The 14,939-nt window shown below is 44.3% G+C and overlaps 7 protein-coding genes across 7 annotated transcripts; 2 read left to right on the top strand and 5 right to left on the bottom strand.

Moving 5' to 3' along the window:
• Window positions 1–1,295: 1,295 nt before the first annotated feature.
• On the bottom strand, window positions 1,296–2,379 carry SAMD00019534_041980 (hypothetical protein; the record flags this gene model as incomplete). Its single annotated transcript, XM_012900703.1, has 2 exons — window positions 1,296–1,407; window positions 1,487–2,379. Coding segments are annotated over 2 exons (1,005 nt in total), but the record flags the coding sequence as incomplete, so codon positions are not given.
• Window positions 2,380–2,564: 185 nt separating this feature from the next.
• Window positions 2,565–3,406, bottom strand: SAMD00019534_041970 (hypothetical protein; the record flags this gene model as incomplete). Its single annotated transcript, XM_012900702.1, has 2 exons — window positions 2,565–2,759; window positions 2,846–3,406. The coding sequence occupies 2 exons, from the start codon at window positions 3,404–3,406 to the stop codon at window positions 2,565–2,567; spliced, it is 756 nt and encodes a 251-aa protein (XP_012756156.1).
• Window positions 3,407–3,760: 354 nt separating this feature from the next.
• SAMD00019534_041960 (hypothetical protein) lies at window positions 3,761–5,245 on the bottom strand (the record flags this gene model as incomplete). The annotated part of the gene is made up of 1 exon (XM_012900701.1): window positions 3,761–5,245. One exon carries the CDS (start codon window positions 5,243–5,245, stop codon window positions 3,761–3,763), a length of 1,485 nt encoding a protein of 494 aa, XP_012756155.1.
• A 630-nt stretch (window positions 5,246–5,875) lies between these two features.
• Window positions 5,876–7,951, top strand: SAMD00019534_041950 (hypothetical protein; the record flags this gene model as incomplete). The annotated part of the gene is made up of 4 exons (XM_012900700.1): window positions 5,876–5,912; window positions 5,983–6,401; window positions 6,476–7,408; window positions 7,475–7,951. 4 exons carry the CDS (start codon window positions 5,876–5,878, stop codon window positions 7,949–7,951), a joined length of 1,866 nt encoding a protein of 621 aa, XP_012756154.1.
• Window positions 7,952–8,309: 358 nt separating this feature from the next.
• Window positions 8,310–10,944, top strand: SAMD00019534_041940 (hypothetical protein; the record flags this gene model as incomplete). The annotated part of the gene is made up of 3 exons (XM_012900699.1): window positions 8,310–8,484; window positions 8,563–10,340; window positions 10,414–10,944. 3 exons carry the CDS (start codon window positions 8,310–8,312, stop codon window positions 10,942–10,944), a joined length of 2,484 nt encoding a protein of 827 aa, XP_012756153.1.
• A 290-nt stretch (window positions 10,945–11,234) lies between these two features.
• Window positions 11,235–11,534, bottom strand: SAMD00019534_041930 (hypothetical protein; the record flags this gene model as incomplete). Its single annotated transcript, XM_012900698.1, has 1 exon — window positions 11,235–11,534. One exon carries the CDS (start codon window positions 11,532–11,534, stop codon window positions 11,235–11,237), a length of 300 nt encoding a protein of 99 aa, XP_012756152.1.
• Window positions 11,535–12,554: 1,020 nt separating this feature from the next.
• On the bottom strand, window positions 12,555–14,849 carry SAMD00019534_041920 (hypothetical protein; the record flags this gene model as incomplete). Its single annotated transcript, XM_012900697.1, has 4 exons — window positions 12,555–12,815; window positions 12,928–13,408; window positions 13,473–14,657; window positions 14,743–14,849. The coding sequence occupies 4 exons, from the start codon at window positions 14,847–14,849 to the stop codon at window positions 12,555–12,557; spliced, it is 2,034 nt and encodes a 677-aa protein (XP_012756151.1).
• Between the last annotated feature and the right edge of the window lie 90 nt (window positions 14,850–14,939).

Below are 14,939 nucleotides of genomic sequence, written 5' to 3'. Positions count from 1 at the left end.
GGCCTCCATTAGGCCCACTTTATGTTGACAAAAGGGTGGGGGTGATCTATCCATTTATGGTAACTTCCTTATTTGGTCTTTATATTTATATCGATGATTAATATAATATAATGTATTAATTAATTGAATTGTAGTATTGTTAATAATAATATATAATATAATTTACAAATATTTGTGTATATATTTAGGAGCCGAGTCCATGATCACTCACTTAATCAATCAACTCAAATAACGAATAATGGATAATATTACTTTATTACAACAAATAGAGATAAATATTAAGGCTAATCCAGATGCCAAAGCTCTAGTTTATCCATCACATGATAAATCATATACATGGACAGAGTTGTTGGAGACATTGGATGTTCTAAGCCTAGGGCTGAGAGCCAAAGGTTTGAACAAAGGCGACTTCATTGCAATTTATTGTAGACAATTCACAATTGAGAAGTTATTACTTGGATTGGCACTTGTTAGAATTGGTGCAGTACTGTTGGAGATACATCCAGATTACAACTATCAAGATATTCATCAAATCCTACTCAAGTATCGTGTGTCTACATTATTCATTGGACGATCAATACCTGGACTGTCCAGACAACAATTGCCAAACCTCAGAAACATCATATATATTGGTGACGACCATGATCAAGGTATCCAAGTGTTCAACCATATGATGGAGCTTGGTAGGCGATCGAGAGGCTTGTTCGACTTGAGGTCAATGGACGAGTTGATCAGTGCCAGAGATGTATCCTATGTGGTATTCAAGGGTCCACCATGTCTAAAGGGTGTTCAATTCTCGCAATCATTCATCATTACACTTGGTCATAGTCTGTCAACAGAGAAAAAGATCACATGCAGTGACAAGGTGTGTATTGACACTGCATTGTATCACTCCATTCCATTCATGACTGCCATATACGAGTGTTTGGCTGTTGGTGCCACTATGGTGTTTCCAACTGAGTCCACACGACGAGAGACATTGGATACACTATCATCAGAGAACTGTACCATTCTAAATAGTACCAAAGAAGGGTTCAGTGGCATTGTGGCGCATCCAGCATTTGATAAATCACATCTACAGTATGTAAATCAATCAGTCTTTCATTCCTTTGAAATCATTTGATCAATCAAACATACTTACCAAACTATACTTTAGAGTAAACTTACTCCAGGTTCCACCAAGTTAGTTTGTCCCATTCCAGGCAATCTCGAGACTAGTGATGGTGACCCAGCCAGGATGATCAGACCAATAAACAGTCCTTTTTCCAACAATTTTTGTATACGCGTCGACCTCAAGTGGAGGTTTTATCCTTCATCATGTCCTTGAGCAACTTCTTGTAAGCCTCATAAAAGGCAAATGATAATCCAGCTGATGGAATAACATGTACCAGTCTTGTTCCAATGCCCCTGGATAGAGTTGCGCGGTGCCGTGTTAGTCATCATTTGTGAGGGGACTAGTGATCGATTGATGTTGGACAGGACATACTTTGTCAAACCGGCTGGACCTTCAGTCGCCATAATACCCTTCAAAGCATTCCAGACACCACGGAAGCGGTCAACTGACTTTGGTAGAGTGTCTTGAGTTTGTAGTTTGGTCTTGACAACATCGATTGGTATGGTGATGATCGTTCCGATGGTGCCAGCGATAGCACCAGAGAGTATATGATTCCAATGATTCAACTTTCTTCCACCATGTTTAGCCATCCAACTCTTTTGCCAATTCTTTGATATCTCGTACGATGTGAAGTAGATTGCTGAGAATGGTAGGTCACGCATCACCGTCACATAGCTATACTTGAACAATCCACGATATCCCTGTTTCTTGATTATCGAGTTCATCTGATCGATTGATGATCGGTGCCGCAGCGACTCCTTCTTCATGTTGCCAGAGACTTGCATCCGCATCTTTACAATGTCGAATGGGGTGCGGATGATTGAGCCAGAGAGTCGGGCCACGGTCATTCCCAGAACAGGTATCACCAGACCTGTCATTGTCGAGCCGTCTTGGCCAACTGGTCGCTTGAAGTACTTGGCGATGGCTTCATAGCAGACGAATGAGATGGCTGATGCAGGGATGACGTAGAGGAGGTGTGGGGAGAAGCCCCGATACAATCCTTTGATACCCTCAGAATGTGCGGTGGATGTGAGTGACTTGAGCACACTCATTGATCGATAACTTAATCTTGTTGAACCCAATGTATTGGCGTCTTGGAACTGTACCCTTGTCTTTAATGTGTCCAATGGGAACATGATGGCTGACTCGGACAAACGCGACAATGAACCAGCTATCATATGTGTCAATGCATTTGACGAGTTGTTATTGTTGTTGGGCTGTATTATTGGTAAGTCATCCAAGGGAGGTGGACTTGGTGAAGTCATTATATGATTGATTGAGAATATATGTGTGATCATCTGATGATCGTTTGATCAGTGTGATCATTCCCACCATCACAGTGTTAACTTCACAGCACTCAACCCTGAGGGTCATGTGTCAATTTAATACATTCAATGAAGTATGTTCTATCTCTCTCTCGAGACGATGATGATGTTGATGATGACGACGATTAGAAGGTGATTCCAAAATCAGCTGGCGAGGCAGCAATCTTGAGGCTTGGATTAAACTTCTTGCTCTTCTTACTAACTAGTCCCGCATGGATGTTTGAAGCGACACCAGCAGATGGGAATGTCACATGCTCACAAAGACTATTTAACTCTGCATCATTGGAGACGGCAAAGAATATGTGCTGTGATGTGATGGTCTGTTGATTGGATTGGTTTGGAATGGTGCGTGTGTGTGAGTATGGAGTTACATGTCGATTGAGCGAAGGAGGCAAGTGATACGTACAGTCTTTCCACAGCTCTGGGCATTGTTTGAGGATAGCTCCAACACTTCGGAGAGGACATACTCGAGCACGGCAGCAAAGTAGACAGAGGCCATCTTTGCCACGCGACCGAATCCAGCAATCTTGAGTTGTTTGCGAACATAGCTTGGCTTGACAATGAGACCAGCATTCTTGGCTGGTGGCTTAAACTCAGCATCGCCGGCGTTGTAGCTAGGGTTAGCCTTGGCTAGAGTAGTCATACCTTGCACGATCGCATGCTTGGCGAGTTCGCCTCTTAATTCGATCCTGACGGCCATCTGGATGTCACGCGCCTGGAGTGTTGCCTTGCCCGACCTGATCAACAGGTCTCTTGATAGATCGATGATTCTACGGGCAATATCACGAATGAATGATACCAGTGCCTCTTTGGCCATTGCATCAATCCTAAGACTTTTCGTGACTACGCCGGTGCCTGACAAAGTTCTTAAAATGTCCTTAATGTACTTGTACTCTCTCTTTGTGTTGTAGCTCAACTTATACATTGAGGCTGTTGTCTTTGGAGGACCTCTTCCTCTGTATCCCATGTCTTTGTCTTATCTCTCTCTATCTCTTCGAATAACAATTTACTTTTCTCACTTGTCTATGTCTCTATCTTCCAAATTGTCTACAACTAGTATTTAGTGGACTTTGTAGAAATATTAAAAACTGTTTCTCCTAAATTAAGATTTTTTGTTTTCAAACAAGGTATTGATGATGAGCTGTCAATCTTATTGTTGTTCTCCAGGAGGATGAATGCATTGTAACTTCATTTATGTTTATTTGTATCATTGTTATTGTTGTTGGTTTGTATCATTGGCGGCGCCTAATTGATTGGATGGGAGTTGGAGTTGGGAAGTTGGTAGGTAGGAATGCTAGAGAGTCTAGATCAACATGGGAGTCTAGATCAACATGGGAGTCAGCAACAGGTCAATATCTTTCTTGATTTTGGCAATGGTTGCATCATGTTGGGATGTGTTGGTTCCTCTCTGGATGCAACTCTTCCTGTTGCGTTTGGAAGTACCTAGCTGCTTCTTGAGCTTCTTGTATTGACGATGGGGCCATTTGGGATGGTCTTTAGGATTCAAACCAATGTCCTTTAAAGCTTGTTGACGAAGCCTACAGAGGAAGGAGCCAGAGATTTGTCCCAGTTTAAAGGCAGCATCTTTTTGTTTCATCTTGAGAAGCCCCCTGGAGAGGTACCTTCTCTCAACATTTGCCTTTAAGGGAAGCGGGGAGAGTGGAGCAACCTCAAGGTTACTATCACTCGAGAAACTATCAGAGGTGAGCTCGGACGAGTCAGAAGGAGAAGGGGAGGCGCACGCATCAGGATATTGGCTGTAGGTGCCCAGTTGTTGCTGCAGGGGCGGATGTTGATCGACAACACCCTCAGGTGACAGGTTGGGATGACCAAGTTGGGCAAAGGGATTGACGGTGGCTGGGGCATTGTAGAAGGAGTTTGGTTGTTGTGGTGGCGGCGACGCCAACGATGATTGAATGCGCAAGAGCATATTATATTGCTCAAGCGGAATTGAGATGTGTGGTTGAAGTTGTTGTACAAGGGGGCACGACGGATGTTGTGGCACATGGCAGGACAGGGGAGTAGTTGGTACTCGCACCAGGTGGCACTGATGTGTCCACGGCTGTTGGCACATTTGTGGTGGCTGTTGATTCAATGGCTGTTGAGGCAGTTGGAGCGGCGTCGTAAGCTGTTGACTATGTTGATTAGTCAATGGCTGCGACAGTGGCGACAAGGGCGACAATGAAGATGGTTGAGTCATTTGCGACGGCAAATGTGCCAATGGCCGTGGACACATCAGTGCCACCAGGTGCGAGTTAGGCTCCTGGGTTGATGTGTGCGACGGCATCATTGGTTGTTGATGCATATGGGTCTGATGTTGAGGTATAAAGCTTATACCTGTCTCGGGCTGAGACTGATAGTAGTTGTACTGGTACTGCTGTTGGGGCGGGTCTGGAGTCTGAGGAGGCTGGGGAGGCTGCTGAGGGGTATAGCAGGACTGCGGCGTCTCAGGCGGCGAATGGACTGGGATGTTCTCAGGAGGTTGATATGACACACTTTGTTCCTGGTTGTTAACGGTGTGATTCACTGAATGCCAATCACCGGTAGTAGAGTAGAATTGGCTAACATCATCTCCAGCATGGTATCCGTTGGAATGTGACGGGTAGGTTTGATTATCAACATGTTGGTGCAGGTTTGAGTTGACATCCTCTTCAACAACATGTTGTTGTTGTTGTTGTTGTGGATCAAACATGTAGGAGTTGATAAAGATGTCTTCTTCACCAGGGAACAGTTGTTGCTGCTGCGTACTTTGTTGTTGGTCGTACGATCCAACTGAGGACGAGGACAGAATAGGCAGTTGGGACATCATCTTAATTGGGTAGTGATGACGATGGGATGGGACAGGGACGTAGTAATTATTATTATTATTATTTGTTTGATGCTTATTAAGTTTTTGAAAGAATAGAATATGCAAAGCAATCACGTGACTCTTGAATAGTGTTGCGTGATGTAACGCACCCATTTCCAATGCGATACTTTACAAAAGAATTTAATCCGCCCTGGATATTGAAGAAAGGAATCACATCGGAACATCCATTTGAAGGTGAGCAAACCCAGGGTGTCATCTTTGGAAAGACCTAGATCAAAAGAATTTTAATTAATATTAATATTAAGTAATACCATAATGGCAAGTTATAATAATATATAACTCATTATGGGTAGGTTGGTAGGTGGAAGACTAGTCGTCAATGTCCTCCTCTCCAACTCATTCATTCATTTATCTGGTTCCCTCCCAAATTCAAACATTTTGGATCTTCAATTTCATGTGACTCACCCTTTTGTTGAGGTTCCAGAGATTGATTGTTGTTAACTTCGTTGTCCAAGAGTAAGAGTGAGATAGAGATAGATAGACAGAGACAGAGACGTTGTGACAATTGTAGTGATAGTGATAGAGAGTGTATATAGATAAATAGAAAGAGCTGCTTAACAACAAACAATGAAGACTGATATCAAGATTGTATTGGTGGGTGATGGTATTGTATCATTCATTCAATCATTCATTCAACCATTGACAGACTCTAACAAACATTATTATCATCTTAGATGGTGTTGGTAAGACAACAATCATATCATCTCTGGTCAGTGATGGATTCGTTGAGCAGGTGCAACGTGTCGTACCGGATGTTACAAAGCCTGCCGATATACAGGGACTCACATGTGCGACGAGGATAATCGATACATGCAACGACGTTGATCATATTAGAGGATTGAATCAGATGAAGTTGGAAGTGAAGCATGCCGACGCCATCCTGCTGGTCTATTCATACGAGCGTCTCGACTCCTTCTTTAGCATCCGAACAAAGTGGATCCCAATGATCCAGCAGATCCAGGCACAACATCACACTCAGCCCGTGCCCATCATCATCGTTGGCAACAAGTTGGACATGGTCGATGAGTCCGAGGCCGAGAGGAATCAAACCCAATTCGGTGAGACCATTCAATACATCACTGATATATATCAAGTATGTCTGGCTCACCTTGCATCATCATCAAACATACTAACGATCATTCATTCAATCAATCATTCAAACAAAAGGGAACTGTAAGATGGATGCAATGTAGCACAAGGAGCATGTTCAATATACATGAGCTGTTGGATACGGCTCAGAGTTTGGTGTTGTTCCCAGAGGAGACATTGTACAATCGCCAGGAGAATAGTTTGACACCATTGTGCGAGCGCGCCCTGCGCAGGATCTTCTTGATATGCGACCTGGACAACGACGGCTCACTGAACGATCGCGAGATCAATTACCTGCAGCAGCGCTGCTCGCACCAGCCACTTTCCAACGAGGAGATTGCCAACCTCAAGAAGCTGCTGCGCAACAAGGTGGCCAACGGCGTCGACGACAATGGCTTCACGATCGAGGGCTTCCTCTTTATGAACCTGATATTCCTGTCGAAGGGCCAGCACCTCACCTGGGGCTCCATCCGCTCATTCAAATACGACGACAATCTACAGCTGTCCAACGACTACCTGCACCCACAGCTGACCGTTCCCAACGGTTGTCGCGTTGAGCTCAGCGCCGACGGCCTGGAGTGGCTCAAGACACTGTTCAACCGCTTCGACGCGAATGGCGACGGACTTCTCAGCAGCACCGACCTGGCGCGTCTTTTCGCCACGGCCCCCGCGCCCGCCTTTGGCACCGACCAGCTGCACTCGGTCGAGACCAGTCCAAGTGGTGAGTTGACGCTTGGCGGCTTCCTCTCGCTCTGGGAGATGCTGGCACAGAAGGATCATCGCATGGCACTCGAGTACTTTGCCTACTTTGGCTACGAAAGCATTATGAAGGCCAGCACAACCCATCTCGTCAGTGTCCAAAAGAAGAACCGCAACCTATTCAACTGCTATCTGATGTCAACCAAAGGTTGTGGCAAGTCCACACTCATCAACACCCTTCTTGGCAAGCCATCAACCAAGCCAGTGCCATCCTCGGTCTGTGTACCTCTGTCCCTATCTCAATATTTAGTTGTATGTTCATCGATCAATCAACCTCATGGCCATGACACTAACACGTCATCACATCGTGATACATAGATACATGAGATTGATAACGTGGACAAGGTTATCCAGGATCAAACAAGGATGAATGAATGCGACACTGTCTGTCTGCTTTGGGACGAGACTGTAAATGGATCTCTCGAGTTTGCTACCCGACTATACCAATCACTCAAGAGTAGCAATCCACATTTGGAGGTTGTGTACCTTCGAGCTCAACAACATGTCCAGCCACAGCAACAGCAATCACCCAAACCACCAGTTGCCAACAACAACAACAATACTTCTTCTTCACCAACGACAATAGACTTTAGAAGGAATGAACCCACGAGGGAGTTGGCCAAGGCCGTGTGGACTGCTGCCCGCAACAACTGCAACAGTGATGCTGGAAAGGATGGAAAGAGTGGAAGCAAGTCTGGAGAGGCAGGACCATTGTCCATCTTCACACTAGTGTCCAGCAGTGCCCTGGTGGCAGCCGGTCTTGTTTACCTCTACAAGCAGCTAGGAAAGCGCTGAACCATCCATCATCGATAGAAGGACGGACCAAGCAAACACTCAGATCTTGAATCAAAACACAGCAAAAATAATCAAAAAACATTTCCAACCATCTTTTTGTGGGCCAGGACCCCCTATCACCACGATCACCATCTTGACTTTTGATCAGATCGATGATGAGGACCTAATTTTGACATCTACAACTACTTGTCACCTGATAATCAGGCACTTGTCCAACTTGCAACGCTACAACTAACTACCTCTCAATGAATGACGAGTGTGTCATTCAATCAATATTCATTCATTCATTAATTAATTATCTGTCTCCTTATTCATTGTTATAACAACATTATTTTGATATCTGATTGTATCTTTTAATATGGATACATTAGATAACAATGCTCTCACATCTATTTTGGATAGGATTAGGTGTCTTGAAGAGGAATTGGCAAAGACAAAGGCACACAATGTAATCTTGGAAGACAAACTGGCCAAACTCAGTGACAAGGTGGACACACACGATTTGCTACTCATCAATAATGGAAGTCCAAAAGGTTAGTTAGTGACACCATCCAAACAGAGTGATCAATGGATGGAAGTTATACTTACATAATCAATCATGATTACCATAGTCATCCAATCAGAATCATCACCATCTCCAATGTTGATCACTGGTCAAAAGAACAATGCTGCATCATCACAACAACCATCATATACTCCTGCTTCACCTCCTCCTTTAGTCGTTTCCAAACTGCCCCAGCAGCAGCAACAACAACAACAATCATTTGTACATCAAACTCAGTTCCAGGCCAACACGAATGCCACAGAGGCACACCCAACATCGCCAAGCCCAAGGATATCTCCACTATCACCACTACCATCGGAGAGTCAGAATGCAACACCAGAGTCACAATCACCGGTACTGGCCCCACAACAGAGTCACACACCACCCGAACCATCATCACCAACAATCAAGGAGTCAGCTGCTCAGAACTTGTTCAAACGTATCATCCCTGCACTCCGTGCCAAGAAGGAGCCGTCAATGGATAATATGGGACTATATGCACCACCCTCCACACCAAAGTTGTCCAAGCGCTCATCAAACAACTATGACGAAGAGGTCAAAGGAGCTGGCAACGACATCACACATTCTCAGATACTCAAGTTCCAAATGCCAGACCTGCCAGAGAACTGTGAGTGGGCCGTCGTTTGGGAATACAGTGGTGGCGATGATGAGTGGACAAGAGGCGTGGTCGCAGTGCAAATGGAACCAAAGGCATTCGCCTCGGGCGCACTGAGGAATGCACATAAGCTGCACATTCGCAAGAACCCAGTCATTTATTCACAAGGATTCAACAGGATGCAACACATCAAGTACGAGGAGAACAAGAGAATGAACAATATGAAGTTGCCACGACTGTTTGGACCAGCCAACTCTGCTTATGTTGCCAAGATATCAAAGACTGAGGTGTCGGCCGAGAGATACTTTGAGGACGTCAAGATGCAGATGATCTGCAAAGACTTTAGCCAACGCTATAATGAGAACAATCCACCAAAGAACATTGACTTCTTGTCGGCATGGGTCATCGAGATACAGAAGGCCAATGGCGATACACTACTCTGCGGCCTCGAGATGTTCATGGCTGGCGAGTTCAAGAAACAGAACTCAAACTTTGGCTCGGTCTTTGGAGACAGGAACACTCCACAGGCATTCAGCCACTTCACACACGAGGCCTCTGCACACCAATTGATCGTCATTGACATCCAAGGTGTGGACGATCACTACACTGATCCACAGATTCATACAAAGGACGGCGTGGGCTATGGCGCCGGCAACCTTGGCGAGAAGGGCATCGAGAAGTTCCTCAAGTCACACAAGTGCAATCCTATATGTATTCAATTGGACCTGCCGCCAATTGGAGTTGACCTCGCAGATAGCAGGAACATCACAAGAGTCATCAGAGGTACCATGGCCCTACCAGACCTCATTCCAGACTTGGACCAGTCTGGCCATGTTACCCTAGCCGCACCCAATAACGTGACATCGAGCGAGATGGTAACTTTGGGCAACCTAGCTGGACACACTGAGAGAATCACATCATTGGTGGTGACCAATGATGGCACAAGGCAGTTGTTCTCTGGTGCTGCAGATGGAACAATGAAGATTTGGAACCTGGACACACTTCAATGTCTGGACACTATCAAAGCACATCGAAAGGCCATCACGGCTATCTGCTACAATCAGGACAATATATTCACATCGTCACTGGATCAGACCATCAGAGTATGGGATCGTAAGACCAATGATAATAAGGCCAAGCTGGAAGAGCATACCGGTGAGGTCAACTACATATGTATATCGAACGAGAGGAATCAATTATATAGCTGTTCATTCGACAAGTCAATTAGAGTAAGTTGGATAAATCATTCTATCAATCAATCACACTCATACTAATCATCCAACAATTATTCAATCAATTAAGATATGGGACTTGGCAACACTCAAGTGTGTCAAGGTGCTCACGGCTCACTCCAAGAGCGTCAAGTCATTGGTGATCTCTGGAAAGTATATGTTTAGTGCGTCAAATGATGAGACGATCAAGGTCTGGGACTTGGACATGTTGGTGTGTATATATGGTGTTAGCGATGCTCATGAAGGCTGGATCACATCCCTTGCCCTACACAATGGCCTGGGTGCCATGATATCGGGCAGTCGCGACGGTACCCTCAAGCTCTGGTCACTGTCAACACTGATCGCACAGTCCACACATGAGGACAACCATGAAGTGATCTGTGACATACTTGTTACCGATCGTTATGTAATAGTTGCATCAGAGGACACGACAATCAAGATATGGGACACTGTTGATGTTGCCAGTGGTGGAACACTCAAGTGCGTGTACAGCATAAAGGCACATCGTTCAGCAACATGTGCACTGGCAACCGATGGCACACGACTATTCAGTGGCGGTGGCGACAACAGCATCAAGTATTGGAGCTGGAAAGATAAATAAACGAACAAACAAACAAGCAAACGAATGTTTGAAGGACATTGTAATTAACTTTGTGTATTTAGTATGCTTTATACAGGAATGTACAATGAATGGATGGGGATGATGATGCCTGGTACTCTCATTCTTGCTCTTGAGTCTCGACTCCACTGTGTGCCAGGCACTCAATCCATTCACATAATAGGGACTGGAAATGAGATGTGGCAATAATTATTATTTACAACAATCCAAGTACCACCGTTCAACTCGGACTCGTCTGGCTGTCTTGCTAGCCTCTAACCGGCATGAGGCCACTACTTCTCCTCCTCATTCTTCTTGTTCTTCTTTTGTCTCACTTGTTCTTTTCTTCTTTTCTTCAACGTTGTTAAATAGATGGGATTGATATCGAATGGTATCTTGACTTGTTTGATTGATTGACTGATGGTAGGGTGTAAGTCTGTGGACTTAATCAAACTTCTCAATATCCTTTGGCACCATCTTCTTGATCTTCTTGTTGGCCTTGTGGATGTTTGTCTGTTGATCACCTGGCGTGGTGGCAACACGTTGCTCTGCATCAAACATCTTCTGGTGCTCTGCGTTTCTAATGATCTCATTCACTTGCTCATCGGAAAGATCATTCTTCTTTTGTCCGGCCATCTCCTCAGTGGTTCTATAGAATCCTCCACTTGGAAAGGTCCTTCGATATGAAGAACCTAGTTGTATCGTCCTTCTAGTGATGTACCTTGACCACTATTAATTGATTGATATGTTAGTATATCATGGACACTCACTCAATCATTCATGGATGGATGGTACTATACCATTTTGTATTATCTGTTGTCTTTTAGTGGGGGTCTTTGACGGGGATATGTAATCAATGAAGTAATGAAGCTAGTTGAAGGGGTGTGAGAGGTAGATGTAGTAGACGATTATTGTTGTTTATCGAATGTGATTGAATTGAAATTATTATTAAACTTGATTAATTATAAATAATAATATACTAATATGGATAATGCGACTTGACCACTACCAAATAAGTAACAAATGTGTGTGTTTATATATATATATATTTAAATATAACTATGCCTACTACTAGTAATGTATGAAAGAAGAAGCTTTGGGGTGACTGAGTATGGATGGATGGATCGATGAAGATGAGCTGCACGATAGGATGGGATGAATGAATGAATGAATGAAGAGATGACATGTGAAGACTAGCCTCACCACACACATACAACAAACAAACACACACAGTCCGCAATGCTTGGACCAATAAGGATTGAAGCTTCGTGACCAGCCCTCCCCCCTCCGTCGGACTATTGAATGAACCTAGGTGGATGAACAGGTGGTAGTGGTGTTTATTTGTTAGTGTGAATGAATGAAGATACACACTTTACGGGCAACACTCACACACCAGTGTAATCCATAACAGGGTAACGATGGGGGGTATCCATTAAATAATCATTCATTGCCCATAAAAGGTATTTCATAGTTATAAAATCTACATGAATTGAGTTTGGTGTGTGTGTGAATCGGTATCGTGGATCGGAGAAGGACGGGTTGTTGTTCACCATTACAATTGTGAATTGTTGACAATGGGGTTATAATGAAGATACTTTGTTTTGTTATTGTATTCATTGATTGGTGTCTTCTTTTGGATTACTAATTGGAGTAGTAGGTGTAGTGCTGCCCTCTGCGGTCTTTGTTGACTCGCTGTTGTCGATATTGTTGTTGGCGACGATGGTCGTGTTGGTTGTGGTGTCGCTTGGGCTTGAGCCAACATCATTGTCTGAAACAATCGTCTCTATTGTTGATGTTGTAGCATCTACTACCGTCGTCTCTGTTGATGAAGTTGTTGTTGTTGATGTTGTTGTTGTAGTTTGTTCATCATAGTTCTACAGTTTAATCAATCAATCAATCAATATCAATCATACAAGTATTGTGTGTTAGCAGAGAGTTAGATTATGTAATCACACCAAAAAGAGTTATAACAACCGATACACATACCCAAACGATGTCTTCAGAGTCTGGTACACGCTCCAAGAAGGTCTGTCCTGGACAGATCTTCTCGAATAGTGCCTTGGCTTCGTTGATTTGCTGGTCATAGTCGATGGAGACAGAGACTGGAGAGTCCGAGGTGAGCATCACATTCTTGGGCAACGCCTGGCCATAGGCACCAAACGAGCTGGTCACGTGATCAAGTGAAAGGTTGAAATAGGCACACCACTGAATGGTTGGCAACTCGCTATTGCCGCCAGACAACTGTACGAATGTCTCGACCACTGCCTTCAAATCCTCTTCGGCGTTGGCACCTGATTGAATGGTCGTGAAGTGAATCAAGACGTATCCACGTGCTGTGCACAATGATTCCATCTGATACACATTGACTGTGCTCTTGTTTCCAGCAATCGAGTTGGGTGGGATAGTGATGTAAGAGCAGTCCATTGAGTTTATGATTCGCTTGTCAGTGATACAGATACATCTTGAGCTATGGTGGCATTGTTAGACATCATTCAAGGTCATCCACCAATAACATCAATACAAGTACTTACTATGAAGTTGTCTCAAACTCCTTCTTGATATCATTTGATTGAGTTGGCATTAGGCTCGAGAGATACTTGGGCGAAGTTATAAAGTAGGTGGACTTGATGGGTTGGTCCTCAGAGCATACGATGCCGGTGTACTGATTGTCGGCGTCGACGTTGAGCTGCTTGACATTGCGATCCAACACATAGATGCCACCAAAGACTGCGCAGAGACGACAGAATGCCTGGGGAATGTCTCCATAGCCATAGTATGGGATCAAGAATGGTAGCTGTCCGTAGACCAGTAGTGATGTAATGTACAGAAGCACCGACTTGATGCCCTCGGCCAGTGAGACGTCGGCCATGTTGGGTGGGTGCACCAGCGAGATGCCATAGAGTATGAAGGCTTCGACCTGCGCCGACATGTTGAAGCTCTTGACAAACTGGAGGAAGCTGCCACCGTGCTGCTTGGACAGCTCTTCGATGCGCTGTGCCTGGTCAACGCCCTCCTCTGTCAAAGACTTAACGGCGTCGATGAACTTCATAATGATGCGCTTGTCCTTCAGTGAGAATGTGCTGTCCTTGAAGATCGAGCCCTTTGTCGAGGGTATTGGCTGAAGAGTATTGTTGATGTACATGTAGTTCTGATCGAGACACTTGAAGTCGAGATACTTTGATGTTGCCGATGAGATCAACAACTGAACTAGTGGGCCCTTAGAGTATAGGAGTGATGGTAGCAAGTCAATGATGAACTGTCTACCAACTCCAAACAATGAAGTATCAACCTTCTTCTTCTTTGGTGCTGCTGGTGTTGGAGTTGGGGTTGGTGTTGGAGTTGGTACAGTCTGCTCCTCATTCGATTGATTGGTCGCATCAGCTGTGACCTCTTGTGTGGTCACTGTCACTGTCTCTGTCTCTGTTGTGGTCTCAGATGTTGTCGAAGGTACTGGTGTGGCCTCCTTTGGCGATGTTTGAGATGATGCTGGCTCCACAGGAGTAGTTGGTCGTACCTGAGGAACCTCCTCCTCCACTGGAACTGCAGGGGGAGGTGGTGGCTGATACACCTTTGCAAATGTAAAGATGCTCTCCTCTCCATTTGACGCCTTGACCAACATGTCATTCAATTGATTGAGTGAGAACGAGCTGCAATTCGTTCCATAATAAGTGTTCTTATCAAGATGTAACACTGCCTTTCCAACTCTTGACAATGCACTGCATTGTAATCAAAGAAGTAACAAGTCAGTAAGTACTTTGATCAATCAATCAAAATGACAAACTATCAAACTGATATACATACCCTGCAAGTACAGACTCAACGAATCCTGTACCAAGTACGACAACATCAAAGTTGTCCTTCTCTAACCAGCTATGTCTACTATTATCAACTGCTTTATCTCCTTCCATTATTACTACTATTATTATATGTTTGTTTTAATACAACTAGTTGAGTGAATGAATGAATAAATGATTTCAAAAGATTGATCAATGTTGGTC

The sequence above is a fragment of the Acytostelium subglobosum genome (assembly GCF_000787575.1).
Source record: "Acytostelium subglobosum LB1 DNA, scaffold: scaffold7, whole genome shotgun sequence".
NCBI classification, from domain to species: Eukaryota; Evosea; class Eumycetozoa; order Acytosteliales; family Acytosteliaceae; genus Acytostelium; species Acytostelium subglobosum.
Note: the sequence above shows the minus strand (reverse complement) of the source record. Positions and strands in the feature narration are given on the sequence as shown.